This window comes from Zalophus californianus, chromosome X (assembly GCF_009762305.2).
Source record: "Zalophus californianus isolate mZalCal1 chromosome X, mZalCal1.pri.v2, whole genome shotgun sequence".
NCBI lineage: Eukaryota > Metazoa > Chordata > Mammalia > Carnivora > Otariidae > Zalophus > Zalophus californianus.
In genome coordinates, this window is record NC_045612.1 from 45,960,716 (window position 1) to 45,987,448 (window position 26,733).

The 26,733-nt window shown below is 39.7% G+C and overlaps 2 protein-coding genes across 5 annotated transcripts in view; both read right to left on the bottom strand.

The window, feature by feature from the left end:
- Positions 1–26,199, bottom strand: part of GPRASP1 (G protein-coupled receptor associated sorting protein 1) — a 43,933-nt gene extending 17,734 nt beyond the window's left edge. For 2 of the 4 annotated variants that reach the window (XM_027607755.2, XM_027607756.2), the window contains exon 1: positions 12,723–12,740. The gene's annotated coding sequence lies outside the window, so the exon portion shown is untranslated. Of the gene's footprint in view, positions 1–12,722; positions 12,764–25,884; positions 25,944–26,166 lie in introns of those variants that run through there. The other 2 variants (XM_027607757.2, XM_027607761.2) reach the window with 2 other exon arrangements.
- ARMCX5 (armadillo repeat containing X-linked 5) lies at positions 21,622–26,279 on the bottom strand. The gene is made up of 3 exons (XM_035725470.1): positions 26,167–26,279; positions 25,885–25,943; positions 21,622–23,929 (listed from the first exon to the last, which is right to left on the bottom strand). The coding sequence occupies exon 3, from the start codon at positions 23,450–23,452 to the stop codon at positions 21,956–21,958; it is 1,497 nt and encodes a 498-aa protein (XP_035581363.1). The 5' UTR covers positions 23,453–23,929; positions 25,885–25,943; positions 26,167–26,279; the 3' UTR covers positions 21,622–21,955.
- Positions 26,280–26,733: the final 454 nt, after the last annotated feature.

The following is a 26,733-nucleotide window of genomic DNA, read 5'->3' on the forward strand; positions in this document are numbered from 1 at the left end:
CAACCCATAACAGATGATAAAAATTTTTGAGGGACACCTGGGTGGCTCAGTTATTAAACATCTGCCTTCGGCTCAGGTCATGATCCCAGGGTCCTGGGATTGAGTCCTATGTCGGGCTCTCTGCTCAGCAGCAAGCCTGCTTCTCCCTCTCCCACTCCCCCTGCTTGTGTTCCCTCTCTTGCTGTCTTTCTCTCTCTGTCAAAATAAATAAAATCTTAAAAAAATATAAAAAAATAATTTTTGAAATAGATAGTGGTAATGGATGTATAACTGTGAATGTAATTAATGCCACTTAATTATTCACTTAAAATGGTTGAATTGGAAAATTTTGTCACATATATTTCACCTTAATAAAAAAAAAAGATATCACACCTTCTCTTCTCTCCTCAGACCCCAATTACTATCTCAGCTGATGACCTTGCTTATTCCATTGAAAAAACAAAAGCAATTTGTTTTTTTTGTTTTTTTTTAAGATTTTATTTATTTATTTATTTATTTATTTATTTAAGAGAGCGAGAATGAGAGAGAGAGAGCACATGAGGGGGGGAGGTTCAGAGGGAGAAACAGACTCCCCGCTGAGCAGGGAGCCCAATGCGGGACTCGATCCCGGGACTCCAGGATCATGACTTGAGCTGAAAGCACTCGCTTAACCAACTGAGCCACCCAGGCGCCCAACAAAAGCAATTTGAAAAGAACCTCCACAGACTCCTACCACCATATCTACTCACCACTTGCATCTGTGCCCATAAATTCTGCCTTTTCTAATGTTCTGTGAATGAACTGGCCATGCTCCTATCTTTAAAGTCAGCCTCTACATGTGTCCATTGGATGATGTCCCATCTCTTCTACTCATGGTCATTGTTCCAAAATTTTCTTCTTTCTCTCCTTTATCATAAAAATTTCCCTCTCTAAGGATGCCTGGGTGGCTCAGTCGGTTAAGCATCTGACTTCAGCTCAGGTCATGATCCCAGGACCCTGGGATTGAGCCCCGCATCGGGCTCCTTGCTCAGTGGGGAGCCTGCTTCTCGCTCTGCCTGCTGCTCCCCCTGCTTGTGCGTGCTCTCTCGCTCTCTCTCTGATAAATAAGTAAATAAATAAAATCTTTAAAAAAAATTCTTTTCCCTCTCTAGTGAAACATCTCTATCAACATTCAAACACACTGTACTACCTCCTACCCCATTTCTTTAGCTGCAAAATTCCTCAAAACAGTGGTCTATAGTTACCATGACACTCCTTTTTCTTTGTTTTTTTTTTTAAGATTTTTTATTTATTTATTTGACAGAGAGACATAGCGAGAGCAGGAACACAAGCAGGGGGAATGGGAGAGGGAGAAGCAGGCTTCCTGTTGAGCAGGGAGCCTGATGCGGGGCTCGATCCCAGGACCCTGGGATCATAACCCGAGCCTAAGGCAGATGATTAACAACTGAGCCACCTAGGTGCCCCTCCTCCCTTTTTCTTGATACCACTCTATTCTTTCATCCCCAACATCCAATGAAGTTTCACTGGTCTATTGAAACTGCTTGTCAAGATTGCTAATGATCTTTATGTTGGTAAATCCAATAATCAATTCTCAATCCTCATCTCGATCTACCATCCTAGTGACCATATATCATTCAAATCAAAACATTTCTGAGAGTAAAAAAGGGTGTTGTTAACAAGTTATTCCCGTACAAAAGACATAAACTAGGATTGTCCTGGGAAAATAGGGATATTTGGTCCCCTTACCTATCAGTAGTGTTGGGCGAAGTTGAAAACTCTGTTCTTGAAATATCTTGACTTAGCTTCCAAGACACCATACTCTCCTGGTTCTTCCTCCTACTTTACTGGCTACTCCTGACTGCACATTCTTAGCTTTCTTTTTTGTTGTTGCTTTTGCTAGTTCATTGTCATCTCCTGTATCTCAAAATTGAAATGTCCCAGAGTTCAATCTTTGAACTTCTTCCCTTACTACATACACTATCTATATTCCTTAGTGATCTCATCAAGTCTCATAGCTTTAAATACCATCTATACCTTGATAGGTCTCAAATTTCTATCTCTAATCTGGATCTCTCTCAAAAATCCCAGACTCATATATCCAACTGCCTACTTTTCATCTCCACGTGTATATATAAAAGGCATCTCAAATTCAACATGTTCTAACCTGAGCTCCTGAGATTCCCCCTAAAACCTGCTCCTCCCAGTCTTCACCCACCTTAAATGATTACTCAGTTGCTCAGCTTCAAAATCATTATTGATCCCTCTTTCTCTCTTACTTTATATTCAATTCATCCACAACATTAATTGGTTCTACCTCCAAAATATATGCCAAAGCTGGACACGTATCACCATAAGTGTCTAACACCTTAGTCCAACACCTAACAGCTAACACCTTAGTCCAAGCCACTATCATCTCTTACCTAGACCACTGATTGCTTACTACCTCCAAATTTTTCTCCGTTTTCATTCTTGTTTCCCTAGGGTCCATTCTCCTCACAGTAGCCAGATTTATCCCTTAAAAACATAAGTCATATCATGCTGATCCCCTTGTCAAAATCCTCTAGTGACTCCCCATAACCTTTAGAATAGTACCCAAACTTCTTTCCATGGCCTACAATATCTCATAAGATCTGGCCCCTGGCTACCACTCTACACTCATGTCCAACCATTTTCCCTTTGCTTGCTCCATTTGAGCCACACTGGCCTCCTTGCTATTTCTTGAACAAGCCAAGCATATCCCTACCCAAGGAGCTCTGCATTTGTTGTTCCCACTGCCTATAATGCTTTTCCCTAAGATAGTTTCATGGTCCATTCTCTCATTTCATTCAGGTACTTGCTCAGAGTGAATTTCTCTGATTATTCAATCTAAAACTGTATTCCCCCTTTAAATATCCTTTATCCCCATACTTTGCTTTATTTTTCTCCATAGCATTTATCACTATTAAATGTTATATTACATATTTTATATATTGACTTTATTATGTTTCCCTCCATTCTTAAATGTAAGCTCCATGAATATTCTATTCTATATAATCCCAACAAGTAGAAATAGTGCCTGCCACATAATAGATTGCTCAATAAATATTTGCTGAATATATAAATGCCTCTGGAACCCTGAGGTGTTTTTTGTTGTTGGTTATATAAATCATATCAGTTTATACCATAATTTAAAATCTGGGCAGAGTTATTATGCTTTATGCATCTATCATTGACCAAATAGACTTAGAAGCACCCCATTAAAAAATCTTTAGACTATTTTGTTGGGAGATAATATTTTGTGCTGGTGAAGGTAAAAGTGTCCCACACAGTGTTTTTCCCCCCCTCTTCTGCCATCTAAAGCAGGTGGAAAGCTACCACACTAGAACATAATACTAAAAAAAAAAAAAAAAAAAAAAAAGCTGTAGGTTTGGTAATATTTATACAGTTTGGAATTTTAAAGAAACTTCCACAAAATTCTACCCATTTACCACAAAGATGGGGCTTCTTTTTTCTCAGACTAATATAAGATGCTGAGCCAATAAATGAAAGTTTGAGAATGTATAGGTTTGCTGGGGCTACCATAATAAAATACTACAGACTGGGTGGCTTAAACAACAGAAATTTATTTTTTCACAGTTCTGGAAGCTGGAATTCTGAGATCAAGGTGTCAGCAGGTTTGGTTTCTCCTGAGGCCTCTTTCTTGGCTTTCAATGGCCACCTTATTGCTATGTCCTCATATGGTCTTTCCTCTGTGTGTGTCCATGTTTGGTGTCTGTGTGTTCAAATTTGCACTTGTTATAAGGGCACTTGTAGAAATGGGTTAGGGCCCAGTCTAATAGCCTCATTTTAACTTAATCACCTCTTTGAATGCCCTGTATCCAAATATAATCATATTCTGAGATACCAGAGGTTAGGGCTTCAACATATGAATTTGGGACAACTCAGCCCATAACAGTGGATTATCATGGAAAAGAGAGTGTTAAAATGAACCCTTATCATATTTCCAGGAACTCCACCAAAGGACATGTTTCCAAGTTGTTTTATAGTTCATTGTGAGGTGAAACTTAGAGTGGTCAAATTTCACTTTGTTAAGGAAATCTGGGGAGTTTGACACTCATCTGTTTTTACTTATTATAACATACCCTTTTATTAATTCATGGATGGTGACATGGTGATGACTGGATGTAAGTCTGTCAAAGATGTCTATATAATGCTCAAAACCCAAAGTATATGAGTAGCCTGCTTTACCACAGCATTTATTTACCCATCTGGAACTTGCTTTACCTTTTCTGTGACTACTGCCTTTACTGATAAGTAGTGTGGTAGGTTAAATAATGCCCCCCCAACAAATATGTCAATGTCCTGATCCCTGGAACCTATTAGTATGTTACCTTACATGGCAAAAAGCTATTTTGCTAATGTAACTAAATTAAGGATCTTGAGATGGGAAAATTAATTATCCTGGATTATGCAGATGGGCCAATGTAAGTACAGGATCCTTAAAAGAGGGAGACAAGAAGGTGGAAGATGGAAGACAGAGATGGGGCAATGGAATCAAAGGTTAGAGTGATGCAAGGAAAGGGCCATCAGCCAAGGAATGCAGGCAGCTATAGAAGCTCAAAAAGGCAAGGAAATGGATTGTCATCTTACAACCTCCAGAAGGAACCAGCCCTGCTGATACCTTCACTTTAGCCCAGTGAGACTAATTTTGGACTTTTTGACTTACAGAACACTAAGATAATAATCTGTAGTAATATTTGTAGTAAAATATTCGTAGTAATTTGTTATAGGAACAATAAAAAGAAACTCAGTCAAAAACTGTTAGAAGAGACAACATTATATATCGAAAATAAAGGGCCGATTCACTAAGAGGATGTGACAATTATGAACATATGCACAAAACATCAGATTTCCAAAATATATTTAAAAAATCACAGAATTGACAGGAGAAATGGACAGTTCTATACTAATAACTAAAGATATCAGTAACCCCACTTTCAATAATGGATAGAAAACCAGATAGAAGATCAATAAAGAAATAGAGGAGTTGAATAACACTATAGACTAACCGGATCTAATAGACATATACAAAACATGCCATCCAATGATAGCAGAATACACATTTTTCTCAAGTACACATGGAACATTCTCCAGAATAGACCATATGTTAGACCACAAAACAAATCTTAATATTTTTTAAAAGGATGACATCATACAAAATACCATTTCTGATCACAATTGGGATGAAACTAAAGATCCATAATAGAAGAAAAATTGGGAACTTCACAAATAAGTGAAAATTAAATAATACGCTCTTCAACAACCAACAGGCCAAAGAAGAAATCACAAAGGAAATCAGAAAATAACTGAGGAAATGAAAATTAAAACAAAACATACCAATACCTATGGGATGCAGGAAAAGCAGTGCTATAGTTCTAATTACTTACATTTAAAAAAGAAGATCTCAAACCAGCAACTAAACCATATACCTTAAGGAATTAGAAAAAGAATACCAAATGAAACCCAGAGCCAATAGATGGGAGAAAGTAATAAACATAGAGAATAGAAAAACAACAGAGAAGATCAATGAAACCAAAACTTAGTTCTTCCAAAGATCAACAAATTTGACAAACCTGTGGCTAGATTAACTAAGAAAAAAAACCCAGAAGACTTAAATTACTAAAATCAAAAATGAAAATGGAAACCTTACAAATTTCACAGAAATAAAAAGCATTATAAAGGGATACTATGAACAACTGTATACAAACAAATTGGATAATCTAGGGGAAATGAACACACTCAAACAAAAAACAAATACAACCTACCAAGACTGAATCATGAAAAAACAGAAAATGTGCATAAACTTATGTTTAGTAAAAAGACTAAATAAGTAATCAAAAACCTCTTCCTTCCAAAAAAAAAAAAAAAAATCACCCTGGGCCAGATGCCTTCAGTACTGAATTAACAATAAAAGGAGAATTACAGTAAGCCTTCCCAAATTTTTCCAAAAAAATGGAGAAAGGAACACTTCCTAACATTCTAATAGGCCAGCATTACCTTGGTACCAAAGTCAGACAAAAACACTGCAAGAAAAGAAAATTACAGGGGCACCTGGGTGTCTCAGTCGTTAAGCGTCTGCCTTCGGCTCAGGTCATGATCCCAGGGTCCTGGGATTGAGCCCTGCGTCAGGCTCCCTGCTTGGCGGAGAGCCTGCTTCTCCTTCTCCCTCTACCCCTGCTTGTGTTCCCTCTCTCTCTGTCTCTCTCTCTGTCAAATAAATTAATAAAATCTTTTAAAAAAAGAAAAGAAAATTACAAATATGTTTTATACTGTTGATGTAAAATTCTCCAACAAAATGCTAAAAAAGCAAATTTAGAATATATAATGAATTCTACACCATGGCCAATTGGGGTTTACTTCTGGAATTTAAGGATGATTCAACATATAAAAATCAATCATATTGCAACATACAACATTAACAAAATGAAGGCAAAGAACATATCATCATCTCAATTCATGTAGAAATAGCACTTGATAAAATTCAACACCCTTTCATCAAAACACTCAACAATCCAGGAATAGAAGGAAACTTCCTCCACACAATAAAGGCCAAAAATGAAAAGCCCACATCTAAAGATCATATTCAATAGTGAAAGACTGAAAGCTTTTTCCTTAAGATAGAGAATAAGACAAGGATGTCCACATTTCCCACTTCTATTCAATGTAGTATTGGAGGTTTCAGCTGTAACAGTAAGGCAAGACAAAGAAATAAAAGACATCTAAATTGTAATGGAAGAAATAAATGATCTGTGCTCACAAATGGCATGGCATATATGTAGAAAACCCCAAAAATTCTGCAAAAAAATCTTAGAACTAATAAACGAATCCAGCAAAGCTTCAGGATTCAAAAATCAACACACAAAATGGGTTGCATTTCTATACAATAACAATGAACAATCTAAAAAATTAATTAAGAAAGCCATTTCATTTACAATAGCATCAAAAGAATATAATACATAAGAACATAATGAAGTAGGCCAAAGACTGTACACTGAAATCTATAAAACATTGCTGAAAGAAATTTAAAGACATAAACATATGGAAACATATCTCATGCTCATCAACTGTAAGATTCCATTAACTACCCAAAGTGATCTGTAAGATCCACTGCAATCCCTATCAAAATCCCAATGATAGGGGTGCCTGGGTGGCTCAGTTGGTTAAGAGACCAACTCTTGATTTTAGGCTCAGGTCATGATCTCAGAGTTGTAAGATCAAGCCCTGAGTTTGACTCTGAGCTCAGTGTGGATTCTGCTTGTCCTTCCCCCTCGCCCTCTGCCCCTCCCCCTGCTGGTGGTGGCACGGGGTGCTCTTGCTCTCTCTAAAATATAAAATAAATAAATAAATAAATAAATAAATAAATAAATAAATAAATAAATAGAATCTTTAAAAGAGTCTCAATGACATATTCTGCAGAAACAGAAAAACCTATCTTAAATTCAAATAGAATCTCAAGGGATCCAAAATTAACAAAACAATCTTGAAAAAGAAAAAAAGTTGGCACTCATTCTTCCTAATTTCAAAGTAAAGGTATTCTGGCACCAATTCCAATGTGTGTGTGTGTGGGAGGGGTTCCAAAACTACTAAGAGATGCTTGGACACCAGCAGGGTGCCCTACAATTCAACTCAATTCTCATACTATCAACCTGGAAATAACATGAGATCCCACAGGTTAAGCGCTCAGTCCTACAGGACTGCACTCCACCCCCCCTTTGAATTACAGTCTCAAATCCAGATTACCATTTCTGCTTCCCACTGACAGGCTATAGATGGGAGGTTTCAATGACCCCCTCCTTAAGTTTGATTAATTTGCTGGGGCGGCTCACAGAACTCACAAAAACATTTTATTTATTGGATTACCATTCATTAATAAAAATATATATATAACTCAGGAATAGCCAGAAGGAAGAAATGCATAGGTCAAAGTATGGAGAATGGGTATGGAGCTTCCATGCTCTCTCCCAGCACTCCAGTCTCCCAGAATCTTCATGTGTTCACCAATGCAGAAGCTCTCTGAACCCTGTCCTGCGTCTTTATGGAAGTTTTATTACGTAAGCATGATTGATTAAATTGTTTGCCGTTGGGGATTGACTCAACTTCCAGGAGTTCCAGGAAGGAGTTCCAGGAAGTAGGGGTGGGATGGGGTGGTGGGGGGTTGGACTGAAAGTTCCAACCCTCTAATCACATGGCTGGTTCCTCTGGAAGTCAGCCACCATCCTTAGGTACTTTCCAAAAGTCACCTCATTAACATAAACCCAATTGTGGTAAAAAGGTACTTGTTAAGAATAACATGATACCCATTTCATGTTAATGGCTCTAAAGTGGATTTCAGGAATTGAGGACAAGAGACCAAATATTATGACAAAAGATGTCCCCATAGCTCTTATCACTCAGGAAATTCCAAGGGCTTTTGGAACTGTGAGCCAGGAATCATGGATAAAGACCAAATATATATTTCTTATAAACCACAATATCACACAGAGCTTCCTACAATAACTTCAGTAATCTAAACAGTACAGTACTGGCATAAAAACAACATATAAACCAGTGAAATAGAATAGAGATGCCAGAAATCAACCCTGTATATATGGCCAAATAATTTCTGACAAGAGTAGCAAGACCATTCAATGGGGAACAGATATTCTTTTCAAGGAATGGTATTGGGAAAACTGGAAATCATATGCAAAATAATAAATTTGGACCCTTACCTTACACAATATACAAAAATTAACCCAAAACCAATCAAAGACAAACTTAAGAGCTAAAGCTTTGAAATTTTTAGAAGAAAACAAAGGGAAAAACTTCATGACATTGGGTTTGGCAATTTCTTGGATATGACACCAAAAACATAAGCAAAAAATAGATAAATTAGACTTCATCAAAATTAAAATCTTTGGCACATCAAAAGACCCTTTGAAGAAAGTGAAAACACAACCCACAGAGTGGCAGAAAAAAATTCTGAATCATAAATATGATAAGGGGTTAACATCAAAAATATATAAAGAACTCCTAAAACTCAACAATGACAACAAAAAGACCAAACAACCCTATTTTGAGGGTTTATTTTTAAGGGCCAAACTCTTGAATAGGAGCTTTTTCAAAGAAAATATACAAGTGGCCAATAAGAACATGAAAGGATGATCAACATCATTAGTCATTACGGAAATACAAAGCGAAATCATGAGATACCACTTCACACACATTAAGATGGGTATTATCAAACCACTGAAAACAACAAATGTTGGCAAGGATGTGGAGAACTTGAAACTCGTGTATTTCTGGTAGGAATGTAAAATGGTGCAGCTGCTTTGGAAAACAGTATGGTGGTTCCTCAAAAAATTAAACACAGAATTAACATATGATGTAACAATTCCACTTCCAGTTACATACCCAAACGAACTGAAAGCAGGTACTCAGATATTTGTACAACCAGTGTTCTTAGCAGCATTATTCACAATTGCCAAAGAGTGCAAATAACCAAAATATACACAGAGATGAATGGATAAACGGAATGTGATTTATATTTTAAAATATTATTCAGTCTTACAAAGAAATGAAATTTTGACACATTATAAGGATGAGCTTTGAAAACACTAAGCTATGTGAAACAGCCAGACACAAAGGAACAAATATTGTATGATTTCACTTTTGTGATGTATTTAGAGTTGGCAAATTTCTAGAGACAGAAAATAGGATAGTGCTGTAAGTGGCTGACCAGGAGTGGGTAGTGAGGAGTGGGAAGTTATTGTTTAATGGACACAGAGTTTCAGTTTGGGATGACAAAAAATGTTCTGGAGATGGACAGTGGTGATGGTTGAACCACAGTGTGGATGTACTTAATGTCAATGAATTGTACACATAAATTTGGTTAAAATAGCAAATATTGTTATGTACATTTTACCACAATTTAAAAAAAACAGAAATGTACAACACAAAAGGTGAACACTAATGTACACTAGAGACTTCAGTTAACAATAATGTAGCAATATTCATTAATCAACTGTAACAAATATATCACACTAATGCAAGATGCTAATAATATGGGAAACTGTGTGGGGGAAAGGGTGGTGGGAGAGAAGTAGTATATGGGAGCTTTCTGTACTTTCTGCTTAACTTTTTTGTAAACCTAAAACTGCTTTAAAACAGTCAAGTAATTTTTTTAAAGCCAATATTATTGCATTTTTGGTTTGTCATTTCTTGTTTTTTTTCTAGTGCATTTTAAAAGCCAAATGCATAAAAAACTATAATTAAAGCTCTGTGTTAATGGATACACAATGTATAAAGATCTAATTTGTGACAATGACATAAAGAGGGAACCAGAGTTGTAAAGGAATAGAGTTTTGTATACTATTGAAACTAAGCTGACATTCGTTCAAACCTGGGTGTTATACACTTAAGATATTAAATATAATTGCCAGAGTAATCACTAAGAAAAAAAAAACTAAAAACATACAGAAAAAAATAAGTCAAAATGGTAGAGAAAATGCCAAATTGCTTTGCACAGTGGGTGTACACTTTTACATTTCCACCAGAATGTACGAGGGCTCCGGTTTCTCTACATCCTTGCCAACACTTGCTATTATTCACTTTTTAAAGAATTATAGCTATTTAGTGGGTATGAATTGATATCTTGTGGTTTTGATTTGAATCATTATTGATTATTTGAATATCTTCTTTGGAGAAATATCTATTCAAATCCTTTGCCTATTTTTAATTCTTTTATTTGTCTTTTTATTGAGTGGTAAGAGTTCATTTTATATTCTGGGTACTAGACCCATATCATATATATAATTTGCAAATACTTTCTCCTATGCTATGAGTCATCTTTCTACTTTAGTGATGGCATCATTTGAAACATACTGCTATGTTTAAAGCCAAATTGAGTCAGCCTAATAACTTTGCTCTAAAAAGTGCTGAAGGATAATACTTTGGAAAACAGTATGCATTATATTAATTCAGTATTCAATATATTCATAACAGTATTCAATATATTAATATTCATTATGTTATATTCATTATATTAATCACTAAACCCTGCTATTGATGTAGTGAAGCCAATACTTAAGTTACTCAAGATATCCATGCCACTGATTTATTGAATACTTACAACTCCAGGATATTCTGATACATTTAGTTTTTGGGACAAAGATGCCAGAACAAAAGTATGTATTTCAGAGAAATTTAATCAACCCAAACTGACATTTTGCTTCAATCACAATAGAAACCTATCTGTATAAGCTTCTAGTCATGACTGGTAAACAAAACATATTTTATAGTCTGTGTAACAAAAAGGCTGGCTCCATTTTTTGATCTTTGACTACTGTCAGCTTTTAAGCTTCACCCCTCCTTCTATTCTGCCCCACATATAAATAAGTTAACAACTCCCCCTTGTGTCCCTTCTCTTTAGAAAAGTTTGGTAATCTTACTGCGAAATCATCATTTATCACACTTATTACTGATGATTTATATTAATGATTTATATAATTATCTGAACAGTATCTCCACATATTTGAAACAATTAAAATAACAAAATATCTTATAACTCATAATAGTAAACTCTCAAATTTTTTAGCACTTCTTATCTTTTCTTGGCATACCAGGGATTTGTGAATCTTAGTTCATGCAAAACAAAATTTTTCTTTTCAGACTTTTCCATAGCCCCCAAAATGCTGCTAAGAAGCATTTAGCTGCTTACAAATTGAGTTGTATTTTCTTTTTTAAAAGATTTTATTTATTTATTTGAGAGAGAGAGAGAGAGGAGGGACAGGGGGAGAGAGAGAGAAGAGCAGAGCCCAATGCGAGGCTTGATCCCATGACCCTGTGATCATGACCTGAGACGAAATCAAGAGTCAGGAGCTTAACTGACTGAGCCACCCAGCCACCCCTGAATTGTCTTTTCTTAAAGGGGAAATTCATATTCCTCATCTGATTTTTTTCTGTGAGTTAACAGAACTTATATATTTTCTTCAATATTAGTAAAATTTTAATTAAAACAAAGTGATACCGTTTTGCATCTATGAGATTGGCAGATATGTTTAAATATGCAAATACTCAGAACTGTTAGTGGATGTGTGGGGAACCAGGGACTCTCCTATACTGATAGTGTGTAAAATGATATAATCCTTTCTAAGGAGATTTCAAATGTCTATTAAAATGAAAAGTACCTATGACCCAGAAGTCTACTCAGAATCACCCAGAGAAACAAAAATGATGTTGCAATACATGAAATTTGATACAGCACTAAGAAGAAATAGACATATACTTAAATGGAAAAAATCTCTAAATCATACTATTGAAAAAAATGTTGAAGAATAATACATACACTATGATAAAATTTAATACTTTAAAAAATCCTCAGGATACTTGCCTATCTTTGTATGTAGGCAGTGCATAGAAAAGTTCTAGAAACTGACAATATGTGTGTTGCCTCTAGGAAGGAGACTGGGATTGGAGTTGTATTCATTCAAAGAGGTCTTTATTTATGATGTTTAATTTTTTGAAACCAGAATGTATTAAGATATTGCACGATTAGAGGTTTGAGGGACCAAGTAAATATCTGTCCTCTTCCCCTACCCATACTCGAGATAAAATGAGTAAAAATAATAAAGTAGGGAGTGGTGTCAGCAACACAGATGCATAGGGCTTTCTAGTGCTCAACCACCTCAGAAATACCAACTTGAATAACTATCCATGCACAAAAATACCTTCAAAAGAGCCAAGGATTCCAGTTGAGGGACGACAGCACCTGGGTGAAGCACAGAAATAAGAAAAGATGTATTGAGGAGGGTAGGAAAGATAGATTCACATTAACTCTATCACTTTTCCTCCAAAACCCGGTAGTCCAGCATGGAGAAATACCCTTCCTATGGGAAACGGAGAGTGAAGTGAGTGCCCAATTTCACCAGACTCCAGAGCCAAACTGTCCCAGCACAAGGTCAACCCTTGTGGCCCTAAGTGGCTCTCTGCAGGCTCCCACAAACCCAGGCCCCGAGCTCACTGCAGTGCCTTCTAGATCCACAGCTTTAGGCATCTCCCGTGATACCAGGCGCACAATCAGCTCCTACAAAACCAGGCTTCTGGCTCACCTCAGTGCCTATCAGCTCCAGCATGCTCAAGTGACTCCCATGACTCCAGAGAGCTTCCAGAGCACCAGACTCTTGGCAGGCTCCCACAAACCCTAGCCTCTGACTCATTCTGGTGGCTGCCAACTCCTGTGGCTTCAGGTGGCTTCTGTGGCACCAGAATCCCAGAAAGTTCTTATGAACCCAGGCTTCTGGCTCACCCTGGCAAAAACCAGCCCCAGTGGTCTCGGGTGGTATCTGTGGGCCCATGCTCATAGCAGGCTCCTCCTGCACACCTAGGTTCCTGGCTTACCATAGTGCTGGCTGGCTCCTGAGGCCATGAATGGCTCTGTGGCCCAGGGTTTCAGCATATCCTCATGCTTGCCAGCTCCCACAGCCCCAGGTGACTCCTGTCACCTCAGGCAACCAATCAGCTACTATGAATTCAGGCTTCCACCTGGGCCCAACACCAGGCTGGGTACTGCAGACCCACGCTTTTGAACCACCCCAGCACCAGGCTAGCTCCTGCAGCCCTAATCCCCCAGCTCACCCGAGTGCCAGACTTGCCCCTGCAGACTTAAACTCTAGGCCAGTTCTTATGGACCCAGGCTCTTAGCTTGTCCCAGCACCAGGCCAGCCTCTGTGGTCCAGCCTCAAGGATAGCTCCCATATACCCAGGTGCCTGGCCTTCCCCAGCACCAGAGCGGCCACAATGGCCCCTGCCTTTAGGCTGGCTCCTGTGAAGCCAGGTCACAGCTTCCCCTAGTACACAACTGGTCCCTGTGGGCTGAGACATCAGGTCAACTCCAGTGGTCCCTGATGCCTATTAGGCCCAAGTGAACCTAGGCTCCAGGCCTGCCTCCTTGGACCCAGGCACCAGGTGGATCCCCATGTACAGGTTTGCCCACTTGCTTACCCAGACACCAGACCTGCTCACTCAAGAGTCCAGCAGAAAGCCCACCATGGACACCACTGGATAGCCCACCGAGAATCCCTGGATGAGTTGTTGAATGATGGGCTTTGTCTGCAGAAGCAGTCTATAAAGACTAGAAGAGGTTCTAATTCCTCAAATGTGCAGGCATTAAAACAAGGCCACAAGGATCATGAATAATCAAGGAAACATGACTTTACCAAAGGAAACTAATAAAACTCCAATGACTGACTCTACAGAAACAGATCTATGAACTGTCTGACAAAGAATTCAGAATAATCCTCTTATATTCAGTGAACTACATGAAAATACAGTCAAGTAAATGAAATTAGAGAAAAATAAACAAAATGAGAAGTTCAATAAAGATACAGAAACCATTAAAAAAAGCAGAAATCCTAGAGTTGAAGAAGACATTAAATGAACTGAAGAATTCAAAAGAGAGCTTCAACAGCAGACCCAACCAGGCAGAATTAGTAAACAAGAAGACATTTGAAGGTCATTTGAAATCTTTCAGTAAAAAGCAATAAGAAAGAATAATGAAATAGGGTGAAGAAATGCTACATGAATTACGGGACACCATTAAAAAAAAAATCTCTGCATTATTGGAGTCCCAGATGAAGAGTGGGAGAAAGGAGAAATCTTATTTAAAGAAATAATGACTAAGAACTTACCAAATTTGGGGAGAGATTTGGACACACAAGTTTATGAAGGTCATAGGCCAGCCCCAAATTTCAACCTAAAACAAGCTTTTCTTTTTTTTTTATTATGTTCTGTTAGTCACCATACAATACATCATTAGTTTTTGATGTGGTGATCCACGATCCATTGTGTTTGTATAACACCCAGTGCTCCATGCAGTACGTGCCCTCCTTAATACCCATCACCAGGCTAACCTATCCCCCCTCCCCTCTCCCCTCTAAAACCCTGTTTGTTTCTCAGAGTCCATAGTCTCTCATGGTTCATCTCTCCCTCCGATTTCCCTCCATTTTTCCCTTCCTTCTCCTAATGTCCTCCATACTATTCCTTATGTTCCACAAATAAGTGAAACCATATGATAATTGACTTTCTCTGCTTGACTTATTTCACTTAGCATAATCTCCTCCAGTCCCATCCATGTTGATGTAAAAGTTGGGTATTCATCCTTTCTGATGGCTGGGTAATATTCCACTGTATATGTGGACCACATCTTCTTGATCCATTCATCTGTTGAAGGGCATCTTGGCTCTTTCCACAGTTTGGCTATTGCGGACATTGCTGCTATGAACACTGGGGTGCATATGGCCCTTCTTTTCACTACATCTGTGTCTTTGGGGTAAATACCCAGGAGGGCAATTGCTGGGTCATAGGGTAGCTCTATTTTTAAATTTTTGAGGAACCTCCACACTGTTTTCCAAAGTGGCTGTACCAACTTGCATTCCCACCAACAGTCTAAGAGGGTTCCCCTTTCTCCACAACCTCTCCACCATATGTTGCTTCTTTCCCTGTCCATTTTTGCCCTTCTAACTGGTATAAGGTGGTATCTCAATGTGGTTTTGATTTGAATTCCTGATGGCTGACGATGATGAACATTTTTTCATGTGTCTGTTAGCCATTTGTATGTCTTCTTCAGAGAAGTGTCTTTTCATATCTTCTGCCCATTTTTTGACTTGATTGTTTAAAACAAGCTTTTCTAAGACACATTTTAATAAAACTGTCTAAAATTTGGGGCACCTGGGCGGCTCAGTCAGTTAAGCGTCTGCCTTCGGCTCGGGTCATGATCCCAGGGTCCTGGGATTGAGCCCCATATCGGGCTCCCTACTCGGTGGGAAGCCTGCTTATCCCTCTCCCACTCCCCCTGCTTGTGTTCCTGCTCTCTCTCTCTCTCTCTCTGTCAAATAAATAAATAAAAATCTTTAAAAAAAATCAAGGACACTTTGTCATTGTCAAAGACAAAAAGAGAATCTTAAAAGCAGCAAAGATAAGAAGATTGTAACTTACAAGGGAACCTCCATGCTATCAATGGATTTCTCAGTGGAAATCTTGCAGGCCAAGAGAGAGTGGGGTGATATATTCAAAGTGCTGAAAGAAAAAAAAAACTGCCAACCAAGAACACATTACTCAGCAAAGTTGTCTTTCATAAATGAGAGATAAATAATTTTCCAGAAAAACAAAAGCTGAGGTAGTTCATCACCACTAGATCTACAAGAAATGATGAAAGGATTCATCATTCAGTTCTTTAAGTTCTTAAAGGATTCAATTATTTTTTTTAAGATTTCATTTATTTATTTGTCAGAGAGAGAGAGAGAGAGGACTCAAGCAGGGGGAGCAGCAGGCAGAGGGAGAAGCAGGCTCCCTGCTGAGCAAGGACCCTGGGATCATGACCTGAGCCAAAGACAGATACTTAATGGACTGAGCCACCCAGGCATCCAAAAGGATCCAATTCTTTAAGCTGAAGATAGGGGCATCTGGGTGGCTCAGTCATTAAGCATCTGCCTTCAGCATGATCCCAGGGTCCTGAGATGGAGCCCCACATCAGGCTCCCTGCTCAGCTGGGAGCCCGCCTCTCCATTTCCCTCTGCCTGCTGCCTCCTCTGCTTGGGCTCTCTCCCTCTCTCTCTCTGTCAACATAAATAAATAAAATCTTTAAAAAAAGCTGATGATAACAGGAGGAAAACCTGAAAATTCACAAATAAATGGAAATTAAGCAACATCCTCCTGAACAACCAACAGATCAAAAATAAAAAGGTAAATTTAAAAAAATCTTAAAAACAATGAAAATGGAAATACAACATACCAAAACTTGCAGGATGTAACAAAAGCATGTCTAAGAGGAAGACCTGTAGTAATAAACCCCTGTGCACTGTTGGTGGTAAGGTAAATTGGTTTAGCCACTATAGAAAACAGTATGGAAGTTCCTCAAAGAATTAAAAATATAACTACCATATGATCTAGCAATCCCACTTCTAGATATATATCTGAAGGAAATAAAATCACTATCTCAAAGAGACATCTTTACCTCCATGTTCACTGAAGCATTATTCACAATTGCCAAGACATGGAAACAATCTAAGCGCCCACAAATGAGATGAATGGATAATTTGGTGTATATACAAAATAATACTATTCAGCCATAAAAATGGAAATCCTCCCTTTAGGGACAATAACAATGGACCTTGTGCCATGTGAAATAAGCCACACGGAGAGAGACAAATACTGTATGTTCTTACTTATATGTGGGATCTAAAAAAACAACTCACAGAAATAGAGAGTAGCATGGTGGTTGCCAGGGGCTGGGGATGGGTGAGAAGAGGAAATGCTGGTGAAAGGGGACAAACTTCCACCTATAAGATGAATAAGTTCTGGTGATCTGATGTACAGCATGGTGACTATAACTAACAATACTGTATTATATACATGAAAATTGTTAAGAGAGTAAATCTTAAATGTTATCACCACAAAAAAATTGGTAATCATGTGATGGAATGGTGGTGTTAACTAACCTTATAGTGGTAATCATCTCACAATATATATGTGTATCAAATCATGATGTTATACAACTTAAATTTACCTATGTTATAGGTCCATAATATCTCTGTAAAGCTGGGGAATAAAAGAATCTTTGTTACCGACAAATTTGATACAGATGAATGTGACTAAGAATTTTGGACAATAGTGTTCCTAAAAATAAATCCAAGAATTTGTGACAATATCCCACCCAATTAGAAACTGGGGATCTATTTCAATGTACACATGAAAACTTATATTATGGAAAAGCAAGGTAGGACACAGCCCTTTGTGGTAAGGCAAACTTTCAAGGAGAAAGGGAAGATGGAAAAATAAGAGTGAGTAAGGGTGAGGGCAGAGAAAAGAGTTGTCATTCTAATGAAGTCCCACAACATGGAAGGATGCATCCTTCCATGGAAAATAAGCATTAATCTCTAACACCATGCTTAAATAAAATATTTTTAAAATTAAATTGTCCCTTTTGTTTAGGGAAGATGAGAAGATCTTTGGTGACTTTGAGTGCAGAGTTTCAGTACAGAAGAGAGAAAGAAAGTAGACTGCATTTGTGTGAGGACTGAGTAGAAGATAAGAAAGCAGGAAAAAAATGTAGAAAACACTGTTGTGAAAGGGTAGAGAAAGATAGGATGGTAGGTGGAAAAGTGTGTGGAGTTAAGAGTTGAAGAAATGATTATTCTTTTTCATATATATATATATTTTTTTTCCCCATGCAGATACAGAGGAACCTATAGATAGAAAGGGATTAAAAACAGTAAAAATAGAGCAGAGATCATCAGGAAGTCAAAATCTCTAAGAAGCAAAATTGACAGAATTGAAAGGAGAAATAAGACAGTTCTACAATAATAGTTGAAGACTTCCAACATCGCACTCAATGGGTAGAACATTTGGTGAGAATATCAAAAAGGAAACAGAGGGTTGCAACAGTGTTATAAATCAACTAGACTTATCAGACATATATAGAATTCTCCACAAAACAACAGCAAGATACACATTTTCCCCAGGTGTACATGGAACATTCTCCAGACATGTTAGGACACAAAACAAGTCTCAATAAACTTAAAAATGATTGAAATGGTATGAAGTATCTTCACTGACCACAATAGATGAAGCTAAGAAACAATGACAGAAGGAAAACTGGAAAATTAACAAATATGGAAATTAAACAACATACTCTTAAACAGCCAATGGGTCAAAGAAGTCACAGGGAAATCAGAGGATACTTAGACATGAATGAAAATGAAGTTGGCCAAGTTATTTACCCAATCAGTATCTCAGTTCTCTCACACGTAAAATGTGGATGGGGGACCTACTCCATAGGGATGTTTTAGGAATTGAATGAGTTAATACAAGTAAAGCACACAGGATGGTATCTGGCACACAGTAAGCACTTAATAAATGTATAAATGTTAATAATCATTACTACTATACATAATACAAAGTTCAGGCTTTGGAATTCAGACATTCTCAAAGCCCAAGCTTCCCCTTCTATGCTGTCTCTAAACACAAGCTCCAACTTACTAAGAAGATTCCAAGGCACAGTATAAAGACACAAATGCGGGGCGCCTCGGTGGTTGTCGTTAAGCGTCTGCCTTTGGCTCAGGTCATGATCCCCGGGTCCTGGGATCGAACCCCACATTGGGCTCCCTGCTCAGTGGGAAACCTGCTTCTCCCTCTCCCACTCCCCCTGCTGGTGTTCCCTCTCTCGCTGTGTCTCTCTCTGTCAAATAAATAAATAAAATCTAAAAAAAAAAAGACACAAATGCTAAAATTAGAGGAGTAAATAAATAACTTTGGAAATGCAGAAGGGGCTATTAATTCCAACATGGAGACAAGGAGGATAAGCATGTCAGGGAAGACTTCAAAACAACCTGGCATTCTTGAGCTGAGCTTAAAAATAATGAGTAAAAAGCAAAAAAGAAAAAAAGAGGTTATAAAAGCATTGCAGAATGAGTGAACAGCCTAAGCAACTGCACAAAAGCAGGAAAGTGCATAATAATAGTCAGGAAACAATAGCCCACTGTGGCTTGAATGTAGGTCACATGGTGGGATATAATGGGAAAAATGGAAAGGTGCTGAAGGATACACAGCTTTGAAAGCCTTGCTGGGGAATTTGGTGATATTGTATAGATGAATTCCCATTGAAAATTCCTCTTTTAAAATTGAAGGTATAGTAAAGGGTCAGTGTGCGCTAACAGTCCAGGTGTGTTGTAGGAAGATTACTTGCTTTACTTCATGACAGGAAAGATGAGAAATCCATCCTGATTTTTACTCCTGGGCAGCAACATTTTAAAAGAAGTAATATCGGATCAGCCCTGATACTACATCGAGTTGCCTGAATTATTTTTCCAGGAAAGGAGTGAAACAACATGAGCAACAGGGTTTTGACTTCAAGCACACCCCAGGAACAATTTGGGAAATGGCTGTCTCCCATAATTCCCACCTAAGGAGAGACCATCAGCTTCTTGCTTTGACACAAATACCTGCAAACCCCATACTCATTCTTCTCTTTAGCCGATGTAAAATTCCATAGCTGATTGTGTGCTCCATAGGACATTTGAGACACAGAATATTTCCAAAGGGTCTGGTCCAATTGTATTGTGAAGACCCCAACTCTGCAATTAGTACACATAGCTGGAATTCCAGGGGATTAAAAAACAAATTATAAACAGGCGCCTGGGTGGCTCAGTAGGTTGAGCATCCGACTCTTGATCTCAGCTCAGGTCTTGATCTCAGGGTCGTGAGTTTAAGCCCTGTGTTGGGCTCCACACCAGGCGCGGGGCCTACTTAAAAAAAAAAAAATTACAAAGAACTTCAAAAAATCATCTAAGCTGCAACTGCACATTGCAAAAATCCTACTTTTTTCACCCTTTAGTGCACATGTGCACATTGCAAAAACCCTACTTTTTTCACCCTTTAGTGCACATGTGTAGCCAGTTGTCCTTCATTTTAACTCCTAGATGTATAAAAAATAGGTTCAGGACTGACCTTAACCGAAAAACTAGGCATGGCTTCTAAAACTAGGAGTACCTGAAACCTTGTTGAGATTTTTCAGTTTAGGCCTTCCCCCAAATACATAAATTAGGAGCAAGAGGAAGTTCAAAAGAAAGACTAGTATTTGTACACTGATCCTAATATCTATATTTCCCAATTCTTGGCAGTAAAGGAAAGGGGACAATAACAGCAAAGGAGGCAGAGGTAACCCCAGATCCCAATCTATACTCTGGCATTCTATTTCAGTAACCCCTAGCCAGAACCTAGCTTTTGTTAAGTATAAACAGGAGGACCTGAAGCAGTACAGACCACATGGCTTTGGCTCTGTAAACTGCACAAATAGATAGATAGATAGGATAATGGAATTAGGGAAATTAATTTCTTCCTAACTACACACCCCTAAAGGACTTTGGAATCCTATAGCTATCTCATTGAGCTCAGCTCGATGAACTCTGGCCAAAAGGGATAAGCACAAACAAGGTGCTACCACCAAGGATAGGTGCAAATTACAAAGCCCAAAGCATTGGCCAGCAAACAAAAGCAAGGATGAGAGTAAATAGTCACCAAGGCATGACAAGTGAGACTATCCATGAAGCAGCTTCTGTAGTTGGTCTCCAGGAAGACCTCCCTCTGAGGTCCAGGACTACAGGGAATGAAGGGGTAAACCTGGCACCTTGATGGGGGTACCTAGAGTTTGAGGGCATGGTGGGGCTGGGTCCTTTCAGAACCATATTTCCATGGCTTTGCTGAATGGGGGTGAGAACCAGGAATCCTTCTGGGAGTTAAAAAGCTTCAAGATATCCTGATGAGAAATCCTATGTTAAAGGGTGAACCCAAGTTCTGGGACTCAGACTGGAATGAAAGAATCTGTGTTCCCTTTTTCCTAGGTCTGTGTCCTCACCCCTTTCCCCAGATCTGCCCAGATGTCATCTAGTACCACAGTCCTGTCTTCTTGTGTGGAGTGATTCCATTCTTCGAACATGTTGAAACTAAAGGATCTACCAATGTAAACTTGTTTTGTTTGTACCCTCCTACACACACAGACAGTGCCCTTTATCGTCTTTGTGGTAATTGTGCTTTATCCTTCTGACTAGACTTCAACTGAAGAACTAGGACAATGTTTTCACCAGTTTTAGCATGCAACTTTATTAACATGTAAATAAAGTCTCAAATGAATACACTTATGTCAATATAAAGCACAGAAGTATAGCTTACTCAGAATGAATAGGTCCATTATCAGGTAATGTTGCAGAAATACTAAAAATATCTCCATTTATATAGCACAATGAAAATCAACACACATTCAAGCTCTCAAGATCATTTGGTAGCCATAAGGTTGCCTCCTTCAATCAATACAAATAACATAAATATTGAACTAACAATTATAATACGCGTGGCTTCATATTACAACACCAAAAAAATTGTTCGTGGTTTTGTGAGAACATACAGCCATTCAGAGTTTGAGTATTAATCGTATAACTTTATCTCTCACCTCAGGATCACTGTGCTCTGCTAAGTCTTGGAGTTTCTGACCAAACTCTTTTGCTTCCTGGAATATGGAAATAAGCTCAGATTTAGTGAACTCTTCCTTGGTAAACAGCTTCACCTTCTTTTTGAATTGGAAATTTATATTCTCAAATATTTCAATGATATTAAGAATATTGGCCTTTGACTCATTCTTGTTAAAGGGAGCAACCAATGATGATAGTACTTTGGCACTAATCAGTTCTCTTGTATTGGCTTGATTTTTAGACAAGCGCAAAAACACTTTTAAAACATAAAACTTGGTTTTGACACTTCCCTTGTTTAACAAAGTAAGAAAATCTGGAATGTAATTAGCAATTATACGGTGATCCTCAAATTTCACACTCAGGTGCACTAATAATTTTAGTCCAGCCAGTTGCACAGGGGAGTTCAACGGGTAAGAGATTATGTCCTTACAAACTTGATGTATATATAACTCTGCTGGTTTTGGTTCTTCAGAAGACTCAGAGTTGTCATCTACCATATTTAAAGCTCTAGGGTGTTCTGTAACATTGGGATTATTGACCAAGTTTTCAATCATAACAGTAATACCTACATCATGAATTATATCTTGGGTAAATGGATAAGCAGGACTGATGCCCATTATCATAGTAGCTATTTCATGAATAAAAGGATCCTTAGTTAACTTAAGTAGGGCAACGAGTTTATCAAACTCTTTAGGCTCTAAACTAAAGTCACGTGATTTACAGCGGCAGGCTCTTGGATTGGGCCCATACTTTTCCCTATACTTAACCTGGTTTTTGATCTCAGCTAAGGTTTGGAAGTAAGGCCCATTATAGGGTGGGATCTTGGTCAGAGGCCGAATCCCCAGAGGAGTTTCAATTAAGGTCTCAACCAGAGTCCAATTCCCTTCTGCAGGCAAGGACGGCTCCCCTCCTTCTATTGGGACTAGGACACTATACCTGGCCCTTGACCATGCTGCTGCTTTTTGTTTTATAGTGAGTTCTGGTTTGGGTATGGGCTTGGGCTTTTCCTGGATCTTAGGTGGAGGCTTATAAACTTGAGAAGGAGTCTCCTCTTCAGGCCAGAACCAGGATCCTACACTAGGCTCTTCTCCGGTCCAGAACCAGGAGCAGACATTTTCTTCATCCTCATCACTGGACTCGATTACAATACCAGCTCTGTCCCCAGCCCCAGCCCTGAATTTGATGCCATCCTCTCTCTTTCTCTGGGGCCTGGACTTAATATTGGCTTTATCATCAGCCTTGGCAAAGGACCTGATATTGGCTTCACGTCCAGCACCAGCCTCGACTTCGTACTTGGTCACTGCACTGACCCTGGCCATAGGCATCACCTTTGGCTTGGTCTGGGGCACTATACCAGGTTCTGCCATGGATTTTGCCTTAGTCTCAGTCATGACTCTATTCTTAGTCATAGCTTCCATCTTGCCCACATCCCTTGTCATAGTCACGGCCTCAGGGTAGGTCACTGTGTCCTGGCCACTGCTCCATCCCCAGCCTTGGCCTGGGGCACTGGTCCTGTTTTCAGTTCTGCCTCAACCACTGCCTTGGCCTGGATCTTAGCCTTGGCTCTAGTGTTGGCAGGGCCACTGATTGCAGCTTTTAGGGCAGCCCCAGCCCCTGCTCTGCCCCTGCCTTAGTCTGAGAGCCAGTCATGATCCAAGTTAAAGGCAAGGCCAGGTTATATACCCCAACCCCATCTCAACCTTGACTGAAGGTCTGTCCCAGGTTGGTGTTTTCATACAAAGTCCATTCGTCACTCGGCCCCCTTTCCAACTACAGGCTCTGCCAATGATATAAACAACGTGCAGAGGAAGCTCACTCAGGTAAGGGAAGAATGGCTGTGTGCCTGAGCGCAGCCCTGTGGAGGGTGGTGGTCTTCAGCCACTCCAAGGACACCAGATCTGCCACTGAAGTTGGACCTAGGGGTGGAGGAAGGAAATGGGGGCTTTGAGTCTTTTCCGATTTATTTCTTATGTTGATTAGCACAGAGAGACATAAGAGTATGGACATTCAGTGCTAAATGGCAGAAGTAGATAATTATCAAACTCTCTCCTAATTTCACACTCTCTACAAAACTGCAGGTGCTACTAATCTTCTTTCCAGACACAAACCAGGAATATGGAGAGTGGGAAAGCTTAATGGAGGTGAGAGAGACTAAGAAATCCCTAGACTGGCTCTTTATCCCTGCTGGACTACTACTTCATCTTACAGGTGTACTGGGAAAGTCTCCATACTCATACCAAACTTCACTGCTCTAGAGTAGTTTTCTCCTCCTTTCCTTGCTTCCAATGTTGACAAGCCCTACAGCAGACCTACAAGCAGAAATGGGATGATACGGAAACTGACCTCCTGGTAGAAAGACCTTGGTCCCTGGTCCCTATATTTGTAGTTTGTCTAGTGTTTCCTTCCTTCTGTCCTCCACCACCATTGCCCTAATTCAGGACTGATCCTCCTTCTCCCTGCTGTCCACCATTTTACTGTTCAGTGACTGCTCTTGCATTTCTCTAGTTTAAAATTGGCCTGGGTGAAGCATAAGAATAAGAAAAGCCAGTGGGAAATCAGAAAAACAAGTGTTACCCTTCTATACTCTCAAAGCTTTCAAAGACTCACAACTAAATCAGCAGGGGACCAAAGAGGGGTTAGTAAACTGGCAAAACAAAAGAGAATAGAATTCCTAAATCTTAATCCTCTCCTGTCCATCTACCCTCTCACCAATCCTAACAGACACGGGGCATGTTTCTCTTCTTCATTATTTCCTAGGTTCAAGTTGGATTACCATTTGCAAACTTTCACAACTGAGAGTTCCACAGACCTGGGGATGGGTCTATACCCAGAGATTCACAAATGCAGGGATAAATAAATCAACACACAGGAGACAATGGAGACTGAGTCCTTGGTAGAGATCAGCACCTGGGACACTGATCCTTTCTGGAAACAGGTACCTGTTTGCCAAAATTTTCTGTGGCCCTTTTTTCCTCCTTCTCCCTCCAAGTTCCTCTGCTCCATTCCAAAAGTCTGATAAGTCTCCTGCACAGACAACTCAAACATCCCTGCAAGATAGTGGTGGTGGTAGTAGAGATGGAATGCAAGCCATGGAAGTTGGCTGGAAATCAAAGAAAAGTATTATCTCCAAATTTAATCTAAGCTTTTATGTTTCCTTCCTCTCCTTAAAGCCTATCATTTTCTGCAACACAACAGGAGTAAGGAAGGACTGTTTTGGAAAGCATGCTGAAAGGCGATCTGGAGTTTCCCCCAGACTCCTGCCTATTCTCGTCTTAGCCATCTACCAACTCCAAGCACTGCCCACTCCGCAAAAATTAGGCCAAGTTTCCTTTTCTTATCCCCTCCCTTTGAGGTCCACGGCGTTCTACAGATCTTTACAAAAACATGCTGTACCGAAAACTTAGGAACAGACCTAAATATATAAACGCATGATACACATCCAAGGACCAAACGAAAACACAGTGGAAGAGACTCAGTTTTTAATGGTCAGACTAGTAACCAGGACATGAGACCATTTTCTAATCCAGGGCCTTGATTATCAAACACTTCTTTTTACACTCTCCCTCCCAGGGCTCCCCTGACAACTTGTTCTCACCAACAGCAGCAGCCCCTCCCCCTATCATATAAACCGCCATTTCTCCGCTAGAAGCCGCTACTATACTCCTTTACCTTCCCAAACACGGTCGGGGGTGATTAGTGTCTGGAAATCAAACTAGCAAGATCATTTTAAATTTACAGTTGCGTGCCACTCAAATTACCCCTGTCCCCCTCTCCCTCTCACCGCCCGCGCCCCACGACCAGATCACGTATCCCACATTCCTCTCTGATACCCACTTCCACACTCCCAAGCAATGCCCGCCTTCTCACTGACCTGCTCTGCTTGGATCAGAGGCAGTTTTCTTATTTCCTTGCCTCAAGGGGTGCCGTGCCCTACAGAAAGAGGGACGGACAGTCAGATGGACACGAGGACACGAGACAATGGCGGCGACTGTGTTTGGGGATTGGCCCGGCACCTGGGATTTAGCACGCGATACCTGCTTTGTCAGATTAAGGGCCGTAACTGGCAAACAACTGCCACTTTTTGGTATTCCCTTCTTCCCGTCCCCAAAGCTCCTCTGGGACCCACGCCTAGTGACTAGTTAACAACAGCTACCTTTTCCTCCGCAGACTTTGCTTTGCCACGTCCCCAGTACCCAAATCTGCAGCGGGAGGAGCTAGAGCGCAGTGTAAGGGGATCCGGCCTGATGGAAGCGGAGTGATACCAAGCTTTGCACAGCGCCACTCCGCCCTCTGTCGGTGAGCTCAACCCTAGCTTTTTCTCATCCTGGTAAGGGCTGGGGCGACGTCTGAACATAGAGGAAGCAGCGCGATACGAAGAGAAGCTTACCAATATTAAAGGGTCTCAGCATTAGTTGCCCTCTTTTAGGATCTCCCCCAACCAAGCCTACATTTTTTTTTTCTTCTTGAACTGAAACGCATGCAGGTATGGGGGTGGCGTTGCTGAATCCTCTCTGGCCCGATCATGCGGAAGGATACCGCAGTGTCGTGTTTACACATTCACTTCTCCGAAGTCCTAGGCCTACCTAATTAGGCGGGGTGGGGGAGGGGATAAGAGGGTTGGGAAATCAGACTGCAAGACTGAGAGAAGAGGGTACGTTCTAATTCCAAAAGCCGTGTCCCCTCTATGAGAGAAGACTCTCCAAGCTGCTGCTCCAAGCCC